Source organism: Solenopsis invicta, chromosome 14 (assembly GCF_016802725.1).
Source record: "Solenopsis invicta isolate M01_SB chromosome 14, UNIL_Sinv_3.0, whole genome shotgun sequence".
NCBI lineage: Eukaryota > Metazoa > Arthropoda > Insecta > Hymenoptera > Formicidae > Solenopsis > Solenopsis invicta.
In genome coordinates this window covers 6,718,105-6,739,344 of record NC_052677.1, presented here as the reverse complement: position 1 = coordinate 6,739,344, position 21,240 = coordinate 6,718,105, and the positions used below count along the sequence as shown (strand labels likewise).

The following is a 21,240-nucleotide window of genomic DNA, read 5'->3' as shown; positions in this document are numbered from 1 at the left end:
AAAATTGCAATAAAATTTTACATAAATCAGTTTGAAATACCTACCTAATTTATTAAAAAATTAAGATTTGTATCATTGTGTTTTAAAATAATTTATAATAATAAAGTAAACAAACTAGATAAAAATATTAAAAATATACTATTCTCACACACACACACACACACACACACACGCACGCACGCATGCACATGCACGCATGCGCGCACTTTTACGTGTATAGTTTGTTTAAAGTAAAATAATTATTAACACATGTTTAATTTTAATTTACTTTGCAAGGACTGTACGGGTAATGTATCCAGGAGATTAAACAATTTCAAAAATAATGAAGAATTAACAAAATTATATATGTATATTTTAAGAAATAATGTGCAATTAGAAAGCAAAGAATTACGAATAATTACGAATTTAAAAATTACATTTTTTTATTACAACCTGTGTATGCATTTTTGTAATATAATAAATTGATACAAAAAATTTAAAATTAAAATATAAAATATAAAATAATTATGGATAGAATAAGAGGATAGAAATAATTTAAAAATTTCGTGATCAATCTTTACAGTGAAAGGTTCACATTCTTTGCATTTATCGCTACGAATACTCTCTGAGAATCTACACTAGCTTTTTAAGGTTTGAGGAGTTTTGGCGCTTTCGGAAACTTTTCGCGAATTGTTGGATAGAACTGGAGGAGAGAAGAACTCTCGGCATCCCGCAAATGTTATCTTTGTGTTGCAGACTGGGCAGAGGAAGCGGTTGCCAAGGCGGAGATTCTGCGGCTAATTTACCAGGGCCGTTTCCTACACAGCAATGTCACACTCGGCGCGCTTGGGCTTCCCTTCGGAAAAACCACGGTGATGCATCTGGTGCCGCGGGAGAATCTTCCGGAGCCTAATTCTCAAGGTAAATTTGCGAGATGCGACCGTGTTAGCTCCTTCATTGAGGTCATTACGAAACTTCTCGTATGCCTTTCCTCTTTCTTTTTCCCATACTCATCGTAAAACTAGACGCGTGTAAAATTTTTTAACTCGTTCGAAATAAATTTTATCATAAAATTATAATTAAACCCTTGTAAATTATAAAATTAAATCATGATATATATTTGTCTTACATTAACTCTTATTTATATAACGCATATTGTTTATTAAACGATTATTGTCATTAAAATACATTATTTACTAAAATTACTGAAAAATTATTTTTTACTGTATTTAAGCTTTTTAATTAACTCTTAGTTGCAACGTTTTTAACACTTCTCGGATAAATGATTGTTTTTTTTTTTTTATCATTTGAGGATTCAAACAATGACTTTTCATTAATACTATTTTTAACACCCTCCTTTACTATCAAAATCATGATGGTCGTTCAATAAGATAACATGATCGTATAACATAAAATTTTTTTTATAATATAAAAGAGTTTGATTAAATTTTGCTAAATATTAGCAAAATTACTAAAATTATAACTTTCAAAGAATTTTACTATACAATACATACGTACAAGATTGAGATTGATACTCAATATCTAACCTATAACAACCTTTATTTCTTGTCTCTGATACAGTAATGTCCCGGCAATTTATGAAGTAGGATAAGGAGATCGAACTTTGGGTAGCAAAAGTGGACCCAAATTTTGTCATAAAAATGAGTTCGGTATTTGGTCACTTGCGTTGCATGATTGTTAGTACTACCGTTTCATTAACAGTCCTTAGAACCCATGGTGGGAGTATCCATCATGCTTAGAACTAATAAAAATGGTAATATTAACGATCATGCGACGCGAGTGACCAAATACCGAACTCATTTTTACGAAGAAATTTGGGTTTACTTTTGCTACTCTCTGAGCATGAAGTTCGGTCTCCTTATCCTACTTCATGGTTCTATTAGTGCCCGCTCTTATTATCTACTTCTACTACATCGTACGCTTTGGGAGCTCCATCTATTAACGATCGATTGAACGCCGTGGAGCGTTCTCGCACTAGACGGGAACCAGTCACGAAATTCGATCTTGATATACCCCAGACAGCATACAATATTTATGATAAACATTAATAAATATTTATTAAAAATATTTTTTATAAATATTATAGAATATTTTATATATAATTTATGTACATGATGGAAAAAAAATTATAAATATTTTTATCCAAAATATTGTTAAAATATTTATTAAATGTTTTCTAAAATATTTATGATAAATAAAAAATGAATAACAAAATGATATGGAAATAAAGGCCAATTGGCCTTTATTTCCACATCATTTTGTGGTTGACATAAACGAGATTGTCTGTTTGTTAAAAAAAAATTTTTTAGAAAAATATTTTGTAAAATGTTTCTGTAAATATTTATGATAAATGTAAAATAAATATTTATAGTAATATTTTATAAACATTTTGTTATAGATATTTTGGTCATTTGGATATTTTAGCAGTACGCGGCACTGCCACTAGGTGGACATGAGAGTTTTGTATCTCATAAGCAAAATAGAATGAAAGACATGGGCGAAGGGCAATGATGCATGAAACATGCAAGAAATAATAACAGATATTTTAGAACGGTGATTTCGATCTTTATGATCGAAAACATCCTGGCCAATCAAAAAAATTTGAAGACGAAAAACTTGCAGTTTCTAAGTGAAAAATTCCACTCAAACTTAAAAGGAACTTGCTTTACAATTTGGAGTGACCCACAAAGCGATTTCCTATCGTTTGAATAAACTGAGAGAGATTCAAAAGCTAGACCGATTAATTCCATATGAGTTTAATCCAGACATTAAAAAACGATGTCCTTGCTGACGAGAGTCAAACAGAAGGATTTTGTACAAAATCGTAACGAGTAATAAAAAATGAATGTTGTATTCTAAACAATTCTAAACAAAGAAAATCACTCGGAAAATCATGAGTTAATTCTGATCAACATTGACATTAACCACGAAATTAAATATCCAAAAAAGTCTTACCGTGTTTTTGCTGGAATATGAAGATAGTATGTACTACTAATTGCTAAAAACTTGGTCAGATTATCAATTTAGAGCATTATCAATAACAACTCAACCGTTTGAGTAACGAACTTGAAAGAAAAAGATCGTTTATTGGATATGGAACGAAGTAAATCATTTTGTAGCACAACAATCGTGGCTCGACCACACATTGCAAAAGGCATGAAGTACATTATTCATTCATTGGCTAGTGTCCCTAGAAGATAAAGTCTGGCCATATAACGTAATCTCTTTAATTGGTTAATAAAACAATGTTCTCAAAATGGCGTCAATTACACAGTACAGAAATTGTATTATATTAATTACAGAAGTTAAAAGAAAGGAATTGACGTCTTACGCTCTGTATGAAAGCTTAGTCGGAAAATCTGTTATAACCGCAGTTCAAGATCTGTGTCTTCCGCGCCCTCTGCATACGCGTTCCCACCGTGGCTCTAACTTCACGTGCAAAGTAACTAGATATAGATGAAAGGTGCGAAACTAGACTATTTCAAATGATTGAGCATTTATTCTACAAATACGATCCGTTTTCTAATTGGTAACTCATAAATTTAATCGGCCGATTTTTTAAATCAATCGAAGTTGATGAGATCAGTCCTGCCTTCGAAGAGATTTTGTAAAATTTTAATAAAATTTAGTAAAATTTTAAGAAAACTTTAATAAAATTTTTAGAAAAATCTTAAATTATCCTATAATATAAAATAGTTTAGTTAAATTTGATTAAATTTTATTAAAATTACAATAAAGACTTTAAAGATTACGTTGTTCCATGATTATTATGATTTTTATAGCATACATTCCAAGAGAAAATTCTCTCCCTGTATGTGCGTGTGCGTATGCACGCGCGCGCGCGTGTGTACTATTTTCCATAACAAATTTTAAAATAAAAATTATTTAATTTTATTTTGCTATGTATTACAATTTTTGAGAATATTTGTACGTGTTTATAATGCTTTATATATCTTGGGTCCCTAGAGGAAAATAAATTACCCAAATAAGAGTTAATTCCCTGCAACTCATATAAAAACACGTTGTGCACACTCCATCGCATTTTTATTAATATCCAGTTAAATCTTCGCTCGTTATCGTTCTTTAAATTTGTTTACTTGCCGTTCTAAACTAAATCTATCGGTATGTGACGCGCTTGCGTAATTATTACGGCAAAATCTCGTTACAACGAGCTGCCGTCGTGGATCTCCAAATTGAATTTATTACACCAAAAGTTCGTTACATCAAGCCGCGTATTAAACGCGGAGATTCAATCACACTTCGTTATAGCGAAAATGTCGTATTCCATCGGTGTTCATTATAATTGGGATTATGTAGATTAGCTTTATTTAGCCGTTAATTGCTAGCGATTTATACAGGATAATCAAGAAGGCAAGAATATATTGAATATAGATTTTTCGGCAAATATATTCTCAAGCAGAAATATCGAAAAATACAGTCAGGAGTTATCATAACTTGTCATAACTTTTCAAATATTTTGCAGCAAATTAAAATATTAAATTATTTAAAAATATTGTAATATCAAATTAAGATAACATGCCAAATTGAAAAGCAAGATCAAAATTCTATGAGAATAAAATTTAAATTTAGAATCGGTTTCTTATACTTCTGGTATTAACATATTATTACAATTAAGAAAAATTTGTTCTATCAAGGTGTTTGTAATTCGTCATAATGAGATTTGTTGTCACACAATTTAACATTAAAGGCCTTAACACACACCATTTGCATCGCAAAGTTTTGAAAATTATATGAAAGTTTTGGAAATTATATGACTTCTGGTGAAGCGGTTCATTACCAACATTGACAAGTACAGATCGATTACGATATTACTTCTTACCTTTAATTAGCGATGGAAATAATTCGCTAAAGTCATTCAAATAGAAATTCTATTTATTCAATCAATTTTACAAAAAATGTAATTTTTTTAAAAAGGACTCTGAAAAGGCTGATTTTTTTTAGAAGATGATGAGAAAAGCCTGAAAAAAGCCGATTTCTTCTTTTTTCTCCAGCAGATACTAAGCTATCCTTGTAAAATGTAATCTTCCGAAAAATTTTGACGGAAAAGAAGATGGAGTAAGGGTTTGTTGTTTATTTAATGTCTCCCATTCGCTGTTTGATTCTTGATCTTTTGAGGCTTCGTCTGAACTGCCTCATCTTCTTTCATTGGAGGAAGAGAAGAGAACGTGGAGATGTCCTTCTCCAGATTCTTCTGTCTTGTGATCTCAGGACCGCTTTTAGAAGTCTGATAAATTTGACTGACGTTAGGTTTATTAAATGCAGTCTCCAAGGCGGATTGCTGCCGGTTATAGTGACGAGGATGAATCCCGCATTTGGCGATATATATGAGAAATTTATTTTTATTATTCAGGTCTAAAAAATTCAAAGAATTTTCTAATTTCCCAAATAAAATTTAGTCAAGGGCGATATGCGTTTCTAATGTATCCATTAGAAAACTCATCTATGTTTTATGAATTGCCATAGCGATATTATCAATATATCTTTTGTGTGAGTACAAAAGTTCGTGCCTGATTCTAATAAATATCATTAGAAGAGTTGTATTGTAGCACTGATTACACTGGTCGACACCATTTTGGCCTTAAAGAAAACGAATTTGTTTCTGGTAGATTTTGATGCACTGATTACGAATCTGGTCGCAAAAATGTCGTATCACGTCAAGTTTTTGAGATATTTTAACTTAAAAGTGTAAAAAATGAGATTTTTGACCACCATTTTCCACAATTTATAAAACGTCTAACAATTTTTGTTCAGTATCCAGCTGAATGTCACATTAAGTGTGATTCTTATTTTTTCCAACGCATATTTGATTGCTATAATCCGATTTTTTTTTTGCTGAAATAGAGCAAATTGAATATTTTTTGTTTTTTAACTTTTTGTGTCACATATATTTGTATCGAACCGATTGTTTTAAAAATTTGTATTTGAGAGTTTTTTGGGTCGCTGATTACGAATCTGAAGATAGATTTTCGAAATTCAAAATGGCCGATCTAATATGACGGATTAAAATCTCAAAAAAAAAGAACAAAAAAATTCAATTTGCTTTATTTTGGCGAAAAAAATCGGATTATAGCAATCAAACATGCCTTGGAAAGGGTAAGAATCACACTTTAATGTGACATCAAGCTGGATCCTGAAAAAAAATTGTTAGACATCTTATAAGTCATGAAAATGGCCAAAAACCTCATTTTTTGCACCTTTAAGTTAGAATATCTCAAAAACTTGACGTGATACGACATTCCTGCGGCCAGATTCATAATCAGCGCATCAAAATCTACCAGAAACGACTTTGTTTTCTTTAAGGACAAAAAAATATTGAATTTTTGTCGACCAGTATTATTATACGTATTATATCTATAAAAAAATGATGTGTTCAATAATTATTTGAGCGACAGATTTGTGTGTTTTGATTGACTTTATTTTGTGAAATTGTTTCTTTAATGAGCGAAGAAAAGTTGCATTTATGGCATTTTCTACTTTATCAATTTCGAAAGCGTGTAGCAGTTAACATTGCTGTAAAAAAAAAGCAAAAAGAAAAAACAGAAATATTTAAAATATCTATCGTGCACTAGAAATTCGAACTGTTAAGAAATGATTTGCAAATTTTAAACGTGATTTTTACTTTAATGACCAGTAACGCTCTGGCCAATTTTACGACATAGATTGTCATACATGATGATATTTTGCAATTTAGTGCAAAATAATTCACGAATTTCAACAGAGAAAATAACTGAGATTATTGACATACCGATCGCATTTCGGTATTTAAAAAAAGATTGGATACACGTTGTAGCTCGATATTCGAGTTACAACGTGTATCCAATCTTTTTTTAAATACCGAAATGCGATACATATATATGTATAAATGCTACATTTGTTAGCTGAAGCAAACAAATTGAATCAAATTTCTGCAACTGTTTCTTTACTTGACCGACTAAATAAAAAGTTGTTTTTGATCGAACTGTGACTGGTGACGAAAAATGGATTTTATACAATAATATTCAATGGAGATTTGGAAACTAGCAGATGAGCGCGCAAAATTTATGGGAAATGTCAATTTGCATATTGAGAAGGTGATGCTTTCTGTTTTATGAAATTGTAAGAGAATAATTTATTTTGAACTGCTCTCTTGTGGCCAAACAATTAATTCTAACAAGTTATTGGCAGATTCTATCAATAATAATTAGACAATTTAGAAATAGCAATCCGGAAGAAGTGTCCACTTTCAGTCGTAATAGAATTGTTTTTTATCACGAAATGCGAAATCAAGCACTATAAAATTTTGCGCAAAAGAGTAAAAAAACTGAAATGGAATATCACACTCACCGTAATCTTCTGATATCGCCATATCGAATTATCATTCGTTTCAGATCGTTTTATGATCGAGGCATCCGTGCCAGAAAAGTTGAGAAAATATTGTAGAAAATAACACGGCGATTGCATCATTGATTAATAAAAAAATTTTACATGTCAAATTACTGCTTGAGTTTTAATATCTAAGTAATTTAATATCTAACAAATCGGCCACAAACTTTTGTACTTATCCTATAAAATAGAAATTAGGAATGTGTTAAAGTTTACTAAAAGACAACGATTCTAAATTCTATAATCTGTCATAATTCGAAACAGAAGAGATCTCATCGGTACACTAAAGGTCTGTTTATAAAACTTATTGTTAAAAATAAACAAAAAGTGGATATAATATAAATTTTAGTGAATTCACACGAGCTCAATCATAGAAAGATCCATATTTCTTGTATACAAATTTATCAGTTATCATTATTTTTGTTTATCAAATCTAGAAATATCTAATAAATATGGAATCATCTAAAGTTTCTCCAAGATAGAAGTGTGTTTAACTAACTGGGAACTATTGTTGACAGGGCTGTTTGTGAGAGGTAAGTTTCCTTGAATGATTTTGTGTAAATAAGAAGCTAAATTGTACAGTGGGCTTTCTCTGGTTGAGATTATAATTCGGAGTTGATTATCAAGCTTGTGTAGTTTTGGTACACCATAAGCGCGAAGTAATATAGGATTAGATGCGTTAAGATTATTATACGTAGGATTGGATATGAATCCTTGTTATTTCCAACATAGTTTGGAGCTTGATAATTATTCTAATTAAAATATTAATTTGTATGATCAACCTTTTCATCAAATAATAGGTGATCGTCAATTTCTTTTTTTGAGATCCGATAGTTTCGAATGCTCACAAGTAGTTAACGTAAAAATACACGGGACGATCTCATGCTCAGTTTCGCGTTTATTTAGCGCGAGACATTATCATATCTCTTGATTCGCATAAAGCTTATACAAGATACGATCAAGTTGACATTACAAGTACTTTAAAATATTTTTTGATTGATTAATTAATAAAATTCTTTATTTTAATTGATTGATGAATTGTATCGAAGCAAATGTTTGTAATCAAATTGATTGTATTCATAATCTTGTATATACGTGCACATTTTGTATTGCAACTCTTTGTATTTTTCTTGTAATTTCTTCACCACTTCCGACACACGTACTTCCGGTTTTTTTTTGGGGGGGGGGACAAGCTTTTACAGTGAATTATTAATTGTGATCCTAATTTAACGACGATCGAACATTATACGTTATATTAATGAAAATTTGCAGTTTATCTCCTTTTTCTTCTTTCGTTGTGTTACGACATCGACTTTATCGTACGCAACTCATTTACTGCTAATTGTTAATCGATGCGACGGTAAGTGCGACGAATAAAACGCGAGTAAGTAGTTAATAAGCAGATTTGATCGATGGAGAAGATAATCATCGAAGTTCAATGTATTGTGCAACTTCATAACAACGCTGCAGCTTTACAACACCATGGAGATTTGCTGCTTTCGAAATTAGCTTTTTCACATAGTCAATGCATCAGCTAAAGTCTATAGGAAATACATTATTTGTTTCCGTGTGTTTTTGAACAATAAAAAATCGATGAAATAAAAGAATCAACAAATGAAAGTAGGAAAGATTGAATTATTTTTATTCGCCATTTTGTTTAAATATTTATTAATTATGTATTTTATTTATTAGTTAAAACTATAGTTATTTGTGCGTCAGATTTTATAATTAATATTTATAATAGTTTATATAATTATATCATTTATATATTTTATGATAATTTAATATTACACTTGTATTCTTAATAATAATTAATAATAACTTGATGTGCTCACCAAATTTATTATACATATTAAATTTGGAATAATTAATGTTATTATAACATTTAGACATTTTTCGGTATTCATTTTTGAAATTTTTAAATATAGGTCTAAATTATTTTATATGATTTTTCTTATTTGTTTTTAAAAAACAAAATCGATTCTGTTAGATCAGTGCTTGGAATTAATTGCACATTTCAAGCAGATTTTCGAGGCGGCCTCTATTGTTTCTTCACTATCGTTCTCGGCTTGACGATCAAGCTGCCGATCGCGCGAACTTCAGGAGCGACCCAAATATACTGCAGTTGTATCTTCCGGCAAATTTATCATAAAAAAATTTTCTTTTTTACATAATTTTTATTTTTATATAAAATTAAAATAAATTTTCTATTATGCATGTTTTGCAATAATTATAGATCATAGTTTTCCACATCATCTTTGAGGTACTATTAATAATATCTAATTTGAAGTATTGTAAATAATAAAATTTGTTGTCTAATTTCTAATAACAGAAATTGTCTAAATATTCTTTATCGTATATTATTATTGTTTTAATTATATTATACAGAATGTAAAATTTAATTTAATTACCCTCTAAATCTCATAGAATAAAAATCACTCGAAAAATTGCACAGGCTCAGTTTTCATTCTTTTAGAATGACGAAATTTCACTGTATAAGATTTAGATAATACTTATAAAAATTATGTAAGGAAGAATATTTCTTATGACAAATTTTCCGGAAAGTACGATTTCAGTATATAGATATATTTTTCACATCGAGACCTGAGGTACAATGTCACATGCACAATTAGCGATTCAATCGTCAAGTGATGTGGGGTAGTGGAGGACAATACATGTCGGAAATCGGTCCAAAATGTACAGCTAATATACCATGTTAAATTAAAGATGGAAAAAGGAAAAAGATGAATATTTTTTTTTTTTTTTTTTAATAACTTGGTAAATATTAACGCGATACTGTTCTTATCAACACCAGTTTGTTAGTCATATTTTTATCAATTAATCTATAGATAGTTTATCAGGTATATAGAACGAACACAATTTACAATTTACTAAATAGGAAAAAAAAGTGGAATACTAACAACTAATGTCATAAATTAATTTTTAAAAATCACAAATTAATGAATCACAATGATCTTTCGTAGCTATTGTACATGAACAATAAGTGTCACAAAACAAGGTTTTACGAATACTTTATAAAATATATTTTACTTTAAAAAATTTTTGTAAAATAATTTCTTTGTCTTAAGAAATAACTTTTTAAAATAATTTCCTTACTGCTAGTAAGCATTAAACAACATCCAATATGACGTTATAAATCTTGCACTCGTAATGTAAATGGTTCACGATCATCTTACGATCTTTTATTATGTAATGTAACTTTATATGCGAAATTCATGTATACATTAAATTTAATTACATTATTTGAAAGCCACATTTAAGGCTTTTAAGCTAGACTAAAATTAAAAAATTAATATTTAACATATCTTCTCAAAATTATGTAGAAAGTATAGATCTGTAAAAATCGCTGCCACTTGCAAAACCGAAATTTAGTTTTTATAAAAACGCAGTAAACATTAATGAACTATTTTCAATGTTTAAATAGACTGTGACGAAATATGATTGCTCTTAGAATTCAACGCGAATTATATGAAATATCATAATATTTCACGACCTTAGTTTTTTCTTGACTAATTTATTGATTGCGTATGCTGTTACGTTAATTAGTAACAAAAGAAAAAGCAATAGTTATTCTCATTTTATTTTTCTAGGTATTCTTCCTAGTGGTGAGTACATGTATATCCTGCCCGATGATCCCGAAAACTAAGACATCCACTAAAAGACACCATTTCAGTCTTTGAGCCAACGTGAGTTTTCCCACTCCTAATCACTTATCCTCATAAATTCTATTTCCGTTGCGTATTTCTACAACAAATAAATATAGTACCTAAAAAAACGTAATATAAATTTGTTTTGAACAGTGAATCTTATCGCTTAAAACAAATATAATAACCTTGTCTAAATTGATATTTAAATGGAGTCCAATAGAACATTAGACGTATCTAAATGGAAGGAACGTAAAAAAATAACATATTACCATTACGTTATTTTTTTTAAGTAACTTGATTTGTTAAGTAATTTGTTAGCATTACTCGTTACTGATTTTAAAAAGTAACGCGTTATAATTACTGTTACTTTACTAAAGTAACATTCATTACTCCTTTGTAATACTATAGCAAGTTAAATTTTAAATCATTAAATTTTAAAATTTTTAGACTTTAAAATTATATTATTTTATAATCAATATTAAATATAATATTAAATATTAAAATTTAAAACTCTCTAAGCTATTTTATAAACAGAACAAGTTTTTCTTTATAGTAAACTTATCTAATAATTTTTATAATTCTGTATTTTTTAGTATATTCATTTTTACAAGAATTTAGACTAAATACTTTTTTAAACATTAAGAATGCATTTCAATAATCATTATCAGTACTGAAACTTTATAATGTGTGAGTAATGTAAATTATTCAATAGCGACAATGGCTATCGAAATGCACCCCAAAATATAAAATACTGTATTGGAATATTTCTCATTCACGCGATTAGCGCGCTATCAACGAGTGATTTATTGAATAGGTATAAGGATAATAAAAAATTAAACTAACGATAAAAATAACGAGTTTTGTTACTATTACTCTAAAAATGTAAACGTTATCGTTACAGACAGCAAAAAATATTTAATGATTGAAAAAAGGTAACCAAAATGGCAACGATATTACAAGCAACGCGTTCCCATGACTTTGTATAAACGTAAACGAGAAATCCATATACAACCTTAATCTTAACCTTTTGCAAAAATAATCCAACAGCTTGACATTCTAGTTTATAATAAATAACAGGATTATACATTATCGTTTACAGTCTGTCTAATAAAAGCGTGGTCGGGTTAATTTATTGACAAATATTAGTAAACAAAATTCTATAATACATGGATATATTTTATTTGATTATTAGAGCCAAAATGCATTTACATTAATAATGTGTTCAATCAACATCAATAATTGACCGACATCGAGACATACTTTACACCAAATTGACAGCTAGTGTAAATTCATGACAAAAATTTCTATATTCAATGAATCTCTTAAGATAATTGCTTTAAGGGATTGCATATACATAGAGGCACCAAAAATAATCCTATATTCATGAATCTTTTTCTCCGAACCTATTAGAGGTATCAAATCGGGGTTTGTACTAATATTTTATATATAGTTTTGTTAATAAAACGTAATTTTTTAATTGAAAAATATTAAAAATATTAAAGAAATAGAAATTTCATACACGAATCTCCCGGAACCCCTTATGTGTTTAACGGTTAATATACGTCCAAATATTATTGATGGAATTTGTATCAGGCGACTGTGATGGCCAATCCAATTGATTGATGCCAGATTGTTTCTACTCAATGTACAGACTGCTCCGGTGTTTGAGATCATAATCCTCCTGCAGGATCCATTCTTTATTTTCAAACAGAACCTTCACAAAGTATGAAGTAGAAAAAATGCCCTCTACCAGATAATAATTCTGAAATATAATTATTATATTATATATTAACTGCGAATTATACTGATTCCTATTAGGCAGACGTTTATATCACACTCTTATCAACAGACATGTAGTGTCTCGCGCTATGTGAACGCGCAGCGCGAGGAACGAGCACAAGACCGCTACGTGTCTTTCTATGTGAGTCAGCGACTTCCAAAATTATCAAATCTCAGTAACGGCTGAACTGATCCAGTTAGCAGCTCTCGTACGTGCGAAAAACGAGGCTGCTCCGTGTACGTATTTATGCATTAATAAGTATATCATCGATAACAGCCTTCTGTCAGAAAATATCCTTTCTGGGCATGATTATGATATCAGATTATGTTCAGGGATGGGACTCGTTACTTGTAATGAAGTTAGAATTACTTTTTTTTGTAAATGCAACTTTATAATGTAATTTTGTTATTCTCTTTCCATCTGTAACTATAACTTAATTACATTTTTTTAGTAATTACGAACTAAAATAATAGTTATTTTACATATTTTATAGTTTAAATATTTTATAAATTTATATGTATTACAAACTTAATTATCAATGTAATTGGTTGTATCTCAAAATAAGGACGAATCATAATCGACTGCTAACCACTATAATAAGCAAGTATAGTACACTGCTGTGCATTACGAAGTAATTTTCTCAACCCTGGTTACATTCGTAAATGTAACTTAATATGATTTAAGAGACAATAATGAATGTGCAGTGCGCGAGACCGATCCACGTATTATACGCGAACCGATGGTTCCGAGATATTCTCGGATATAAATGCGTTAAGGTAACGATCGCTTTGAATTCTTCCAAAACACATTAATTGGAACCTAACTTTTTTTTTTATAAACTACTTAGCAATACATTAAACAAACTGTATAATGAAAGAATAAAGAATCAAAAGTTTTTATTACAGAAGCTAAAATAAAGAAGTCTTTACAGTTTCGAGATAGATGAAATTGTAGAGATGTTTGTAGACATCAAATTCTTAAATTGATTAGCAATTTAATTTATGATATTATAATTCTAGTTTTACTTAATACCTCCATTTTAAAGTCTAGCAAACATGCGACGCACAGTTCGGGAGAACTTATAAATGTATATAAATTCACCTAGAAAATTGTTATTCAGTACGTACTAAGATCTGTTTTTGACCGGTTATTCATTTTTCTTAATTTAAATGTGGACTTGAATATTCACCTAGGAAATTATTATTGAGTACTAAAATCTGCTTTTGATCAGTGTGGCCATTCTCTCAATTTAAGTTTGTTTGATTTTCCGGTCATATTAGGATATCGTTTATATTGTAAAATAAAAAACAAGTTAATTTTTTTAATACTGTCAAATCAATTAAAATTTACATAAAACAAATTTTAAATATAAAAAATATAGTATGTATTAATTATTGGCTAAAAAATAAAATTCTTATTTTAGAAATAAATGAAATAACTGAAGAAAGAGGAGGGTTGAGAAACGCTTTTTTTACGGATTATTTAAATAATCACTTACAATTAATACTATTTAGCAATTATCTTTTTTGTTATAGAAAAGGATATTTATTTATTTGTTTATTCGTTTTTGAAGTAATATTAAAATTAAATGTAAGTACAAAAAAAATGATTAATTATGTAAATTAATTGTAAACACAAAAAAGATGATTGATTATGTAAATTCAATTTTTAAAGGATGATACGATTTCTTGCGAAACTGGTTCGTGATGACTAACGAATTCTTTATTTCAGTCGTCGGAGAACTGTTTTACAAAAACCTAAGTAACTTTTTAAGTAAACTAAGTAACTTTTTAAAACACTTTCAACATAATGTACAAAATACACATACATATGCACGCACATTTTGTTCTCTTATATCGTTTACACTATTCATCAAGATTTCGCCAGGTACATTATGAAAAAGTTACATATCAAATTACACAACTATTATAATGTGTAATTCTGGGATCCACTATTAAAAGTGACATTTGCATCATAATAGTAAAGTTACAATTTACAAATAAAATTATCCTTTATAGTAATTAAATAATTTGCTAAAGTAAATTTACAATTGAAATTAAGTTTATAGAAATATTTCGTAATACTTCACCAATGAATGGCGTATGATTTTTCTTAAGCTGTATACGAACGTAAAAATACAAATATAATATTAAAGAAAGGTTTGTCAATACTGACATACCCTTTTATTTTTTGATGATGTTATATTTCTTAAACAGAAGTTAAAAATAAAACTGAATATATAAAATATTCAGCTTTATTATATAAATATATATTCAACTTTCAATATATAAATAAACGAAAAAGTGTCCTTAATCAGGCAGTATGGCAGTTTTAATCTTAGTTCATATTTCGTAATTATTATATGTTTTCGTAAAATAACCAAAAACAATATTGTCAATAGTAACCATAATACCCTCTTCCCCTCTATAGGCATTCCGATATTCACTAAGTGTACTGGAAATCTGTAGTACATGTAACGTAAACCATGCATTTTTAGTACTCACAATCAGTGAATTTCGAAACGCAGCCATAGTAAAATGTTTTCCGGTATTAACCTCTAGAGGACTGCGGGAGCCGATATATCGGTTTTTAACGATTTAAGTGAATTTTATTGTTTATTTTGTATTTATGTACTTAGGGCTTCTTCAACCAACTCCGATTAACTTAATCAGCAGTGTTATTAACAGTTCATATTTATTATAACAAGAATATTAATAATTCCATTTATGTTAAAATTATAAAATATATCAGATGCTATGATCAATCAAATTTATTATAGATAGAAAAGAAAAAAATTTTGCGTCTTGATTTAATAATAGTTTTTCTCTCCATGTTGGCAACATTGCTGCTCAAGTTAATTGTCGATTAAAGTTAATCGGAATTGATTGAAGTGGCCCTTATACATCTTTTACAAAGTAAATTGCTGTAATATGATTAATAAACTGCATCAAAGAAACAGATCAAATAATTGTAACGATTCGAATCATGAATGAATATTACAAAAAATTTTGTAAGAAACCATCCAAAAATTTTTTTCACGAGAGCGGACAAGGGGAATGTTACCGTTGCTTTAAATAAGGAAAGTTATGTTAACGAAATGGAAGCAATGCTATCGGATAACACTACATGAAGTGATAAAAAGGGGTTCCACAAGTAAACTTATTAAAGAATTACGATCACTTTTCGTTCATTAGAAGCACAATAAATTTATTAAAGATAACACGTATAAACACCTATTATATACGGGTAGTGTCTGCCCGATAGCTGAGCTGCTAAAAATACATTAACCGAATAATCCACTAAGAATGATTGTCTTCTCCATTAATAGTCCATTATATTCCCTCGCTTGTTTTTTACATTCCATTTTGTTCGACAACCTTCCTAAACCTCCTACGTCAAGAACAGTTACCATTTTGTCGAAAAACTTAATGGCCGGACGGTGGAATCAAATTTTTCATTAATATCGTTAGATGTAGTTTCTTTATTTACGAATGTTTCCACAGACCTTGCAGTGGATAGTATTGAAAAAAGATGGGAACTGATTTCAACGAGCACCTCGATTTCACTCGAAGAATTCATAAAAGCCGTTCGAATGATTCTTAATTTCACATTTTTTTCTTTCAACAACGTTTTTTATGAACAAATATTTGACACACCTATGGGCGCTCCACTATCACCTATCATAGCCGATTTGGTTATGCAGGACCTTGAGGAGAGTGCACTGAAACTCCTTCCTTGGAAGTTACCTGCATACTATAGATACGTGAATGACATTTTTCTCATAGCTCCGACTGCTTCTCTAAATATGATTTCAACCAATTTCAATTCACTTCATACACAGTTACAATTCACTATGGAAATAGAACGTAACTGTAAGTTTAGTTTCCTCGATGTCATGGTCATTAACGATCTGTACCATAAACCATCCTTCTCAGGGAGATATTTAAACTTTAATTCCCATTATCTCCCCCCTCCCATGTACCACAAAAGAGGCGTTATTTTCAGCTTATTGGACAAGATCGTATTACTTTCTCATTCTCAGTTTTACCAAAAAAATTTTACTGAAACTTATAATGTTGCTAAGAAATGGTTACCCCCATAACTTTATTTTCAATACTATTAATAACAAACTTCAGTATCTTTTTTACACGTCAAGGAATGATTTCACTAAGAAAAACGACGATAATCTAAAAAAATATGAAATTTTTCATGATTTCTTATATTAATTCTGTCTCCCAATATTTTACATCTATAGCCAAAAATTTAAATCTTTTTACAAATATGTTATTGGACCGATAGTGTAACAACACAATGATAGTAAGAAAGCCTTCTTCGGTCGTAGCTAGGTCTTAGTGCTTATTTATTTATATACTTTTATTTTTTATAGTATATATTTATTTATATACTTCTCCGAATTCAACCAGAAAAATCTTAAATCTTTTTATCGTTTTCACGATTTTTAAAACTCTAAAGAATTATATACGAACGGGGAAAAAACGCTTTAGATTCTTTTTTATGTCAGAACGTTGTTTACCAAATAAATTGCATCGATTGTGAGGCCAGTTATGTTGGCCAGACAAAAAGAAGAGTCCAGGAACATTGCAATGATATCAAAACGAGTAGGGGATCCCCCTCGGTGATTTCCAATCACAGAATTGAGAAGAATCACAATTTTGATTGAAAAGGCGTAAAAATCTTGGACAGTAAATTGTCATGTTATAAAAGATCTATATCAAAAATGGTTTACATAAAGACACAAAAAATGGGTCTTAATAAACAGAGTGACACGGAGCGATTTTCTGACAGTTACATCCCTACTTTCAACCTTTTGTCTATCTCTTAACATTGTCTAGCACAACATGCATTTTCCTTTCTCTCTCTTAATGCCATTTCTCCCCTCCCCCCTTCCCTCACTATATCCTTGCCTGCTTGTGTTGAACCACATATTACTGATTTGTCTTTCAAATAACGCACGTTTTTTTTGTATCGATGTCTGTTAGTCATAGGTAAGAATTTTGCAACTTATAAATTTTAATCTTTTTATTGCACGGTTATTCATCATTTTGTCATATCTTTTATCTTTGATTTGAATTTAGTGTTCACTCTATCATTTATTTTTATTACGCAGTATTTGTTAACACTCCGTAATTTGATTTCCAGTTACACTTTTACATGTTTTGATCTCCTAACTTATTAATAATTTTGAATTTTTTTCTCCTTTTAAAGAGTGTTTACTACTTTCGTTTTTATCAAATAAAACTACGGATAAGATTCGCCGATAATTGACACGGACTCTGATACTTTGGCCACCCACCGTTTCTTATTATAACGACACCGGCATACAATGAATATGAACTTGTTTAAATAACGTCGATAACAAGTATAACATTTCGTCTCACTATAATCCATGATAATTAGCGTGTAATGTGATCGATTTATATCTATATTGTTAATTGATTTTGTACATTTTACCTATTGAGGCTGACCAAAAATTCAAGATTGAAACGTTTTGTATATTAAAATATAATGTTTTCATGTGAATAGTATTTATATTAGCCCATTTACCTAGCTTGGCTGTTATACCGCTTAGCAATTGTAAATTTAATTCGAAATTTTAGGAGTGTTACCTTGTTATATTATTGTAATTTTTAAATTGCTGTAACTTTATGCGTTTTTTTAATTTCTTTATTATATCCCAAATTTTGGTATAATAATGTTTTTATAATTATTTTATATAACAATAGGTATTTGTACTTACAATTTGCGTTGCTTGCACTTTTTGTACTCAGTATCTTCATTTCGTTTCTCTCTCCTACATTTGAATATATATTTATCTCGTTTTAAATGCAAGGATTTTTGGGGATTTCAAACAACGCTATTTTTTACTACAAATGCTATTAAATAGTTATTCTAGAAATATTTAATAATATATTTAATAATGTAAAGCTCAAATAAGAAAAAAGTTTTATATCCTTCCAGACCGGAAATCGATATATCGATACTGGAGCGGCGCCATTTTTTTCGTAGATCGATGCAATGACAATCAATAAAATTTTAAGTTTAAAACTGTAAAAGCTGTGGTAATCCGAAAGAGTGAAGAATTTATATACGCCGCGTAAGGGAGAAATTTCCTACTCAAGTCGAAGAGATGACTTCTAAGGTTATTTTTGCCGTATACGCGGTGCATGACCACGCATTGTCATAAAGCAGAACCTAACGGTTCGCTTTTTGAATCCTCTCAAGTTTATATACGTTTCAAAATCGCTTGTTGGTTCACTGCAAGTGTATTTGCAAGTTCTGATTGAGTCTGACAAGGATTTCCTTCCAAAAGTTGTTCCAATTCTTCGTCCTCAACTTTTTTCGGTTGTCCAGGGTGCTCTTCATCCTGGAGATTGAAATTACAATCCCGAAACTTTTGAAACCATTTTTTTACGTTTGCTATAAAATACTGCATTTTTATTTAAGGCTGAGAAAAATCATGTTTTCAGCCTCGCTGGCATTTTTCTTTAGTTGAAATGCGAAAAGGAGACAATGCCTCAGATGCTGCTTTTCAAACATTGCTTTTATTACTGTTTTTTAAAATCACATTACACAGAGAAAATAATTTCTTTGAACTTAATAAATTTTATTATACCCAAATAGATCTATTTGGAATGATCCAAACAAATCAATGTTTGAATCAATGATTCATCGCAACAATCGAATTATTATTATTAAGCTAAAATCTGCTTTTGATCGATTAATCGTTTTTCTTAATTTAAATGTGTTGATACACTTCTCGCTCATAATAGGTTATTGTTTATTCGCGTCAGCTAGAAAGATGCTATCTTATAATATCTGTTGTTGATGAATATTACTAACAATAAGTTCCTCGGTATTTAAACTGGCTAAAACACCTGCATGGAATGTAAGCGGATCCAGGTTCAAATGCTGACCAGCATAATATTTTTTGCACCAAATTCTTTACAGTTTTCAGGACAAGGGGGTTTGCAGAAATGGTTGTAGGCATAAAATTATTAAATTGACTATCAATTTAATTTGTAATGTATTTCTTGTTCTACTTGACAGCTGTATTTTAGAGCCCAGAAAAACATGCGGTGCGCAGTTCGGGAGAACTTGTAAATGTACTCGTATATAAATTCACCTAGAAAATTATTATTGAGTAGGTACTAACAAGGAATGTACGCGAAGTGTCCACAAATTTAAACGAGCTTTTAATATGTTGTAGTACAGATAAAAATAAGGGACACGTATTTTTTTATACGTGCCTGTTTGCACTGTTAGGGAGTGAAACTTTGAAGAAAATCGGTTTTTTTCTTTCGAAGCATATATCGTCGAAACTATAATAGATAGAGAAAAATGTTCTGAATGAAAGTTGTATGGTTCGAAGAGTACTTTATAACAGTAAAAAATTCTTTTTAATTATTTTTATACTTTCCCCCACTATTTACCTATTTTTTCAAAATTTTTATTTCTTTTTATAAGCAAAATAAAACTTATTTTATTACGAATTCAACGGTATATGACAAAGTTATAATGCGACGTTTCCATTTTCCAAAAATAATTAAAAACCATCCCATAACGCATGGTACGCGCACCCGTCTATACAGGGTGATTATTAATGACTGTTCCCACTTTTTACCATAGGAGCACGCATTTGTAATTTCTAATATAATAATATGATAGAAATACGTATCCGTCGGTAAATCATGCTCCTATGGTAAAACGTGGAAACAGTCATTAATAATCACCCTGTATACTACGGAAGTGTCCTTTTTTAATTTTGACGTTTAATACGTTGTAGTACAGAAAATAAGGGACATGTATTTTTTTATACACGCCCAATCTCACTTTTAGGGAGTGTAACACCCCTTTAAAGAAAATCGGTTTTTTTCTTTTGAAGCGTATATCGTCGAAACTATTATATAAGAGATAGAGACAAATGTTCTAATTCAAAGTAAAATGACTCGAAAACTACTTTATAACAGTATAAAAATATTAAAAAAAATTTTTTTGTACTTTTCCCCACCATTTACCTGTTTTTCTTTTTTTAAATTTTTTATTTTTATAAGCAGTCTTTCAATTAGAACACTTTTTTTTTGTCTCGTAAAGTTTCGACGCTATATGCTTTGAATGAAGAAAACTGATTTTCTTCAAAAGGATGTTACACCCTCTAAAATTGAGATTGAGCACGTATAAAAATATATGTGTGTCTCTTATTTTGATTTGTGCTACAACATACTAAAGGCTCATCAAAATTGAAGAGAGATATGCGTAGCGTAGCGCACGGACGGATGCGCGTACCAGAAATGTTTTTAATTAGACGTGTAGACATTTTTAATTATTTTTGGAAAATGTCGGAACAAAACTTTATCCATACATCGTTGAATTGGTAATAAAATAAGCTTT

The 21,240-nt window shown here is 29.7% G+C and overlaps 1 protein-coding gene across 1 annotated transcript in view; it reads left to right on the top strand.

Annotated features, from left to right (window-relative positions):
* Window positions 1-21,240, top strand: part of LOC105205048 (ubiquitin-like protein 3) — a 108,122-nt gene that overhangs the window by 79,600 nt on the left and 7,282 nt on the right. The window contains exon 3 of the mRNA XM_011174340.3: window positions 736-900. Coding sequence (XP_011172642.2) covers window positions 736-900 — 165 coding nt within the window. The remainder of the gene's footprint in view (window positions 1-735; window positions 901-21,240) is intronic.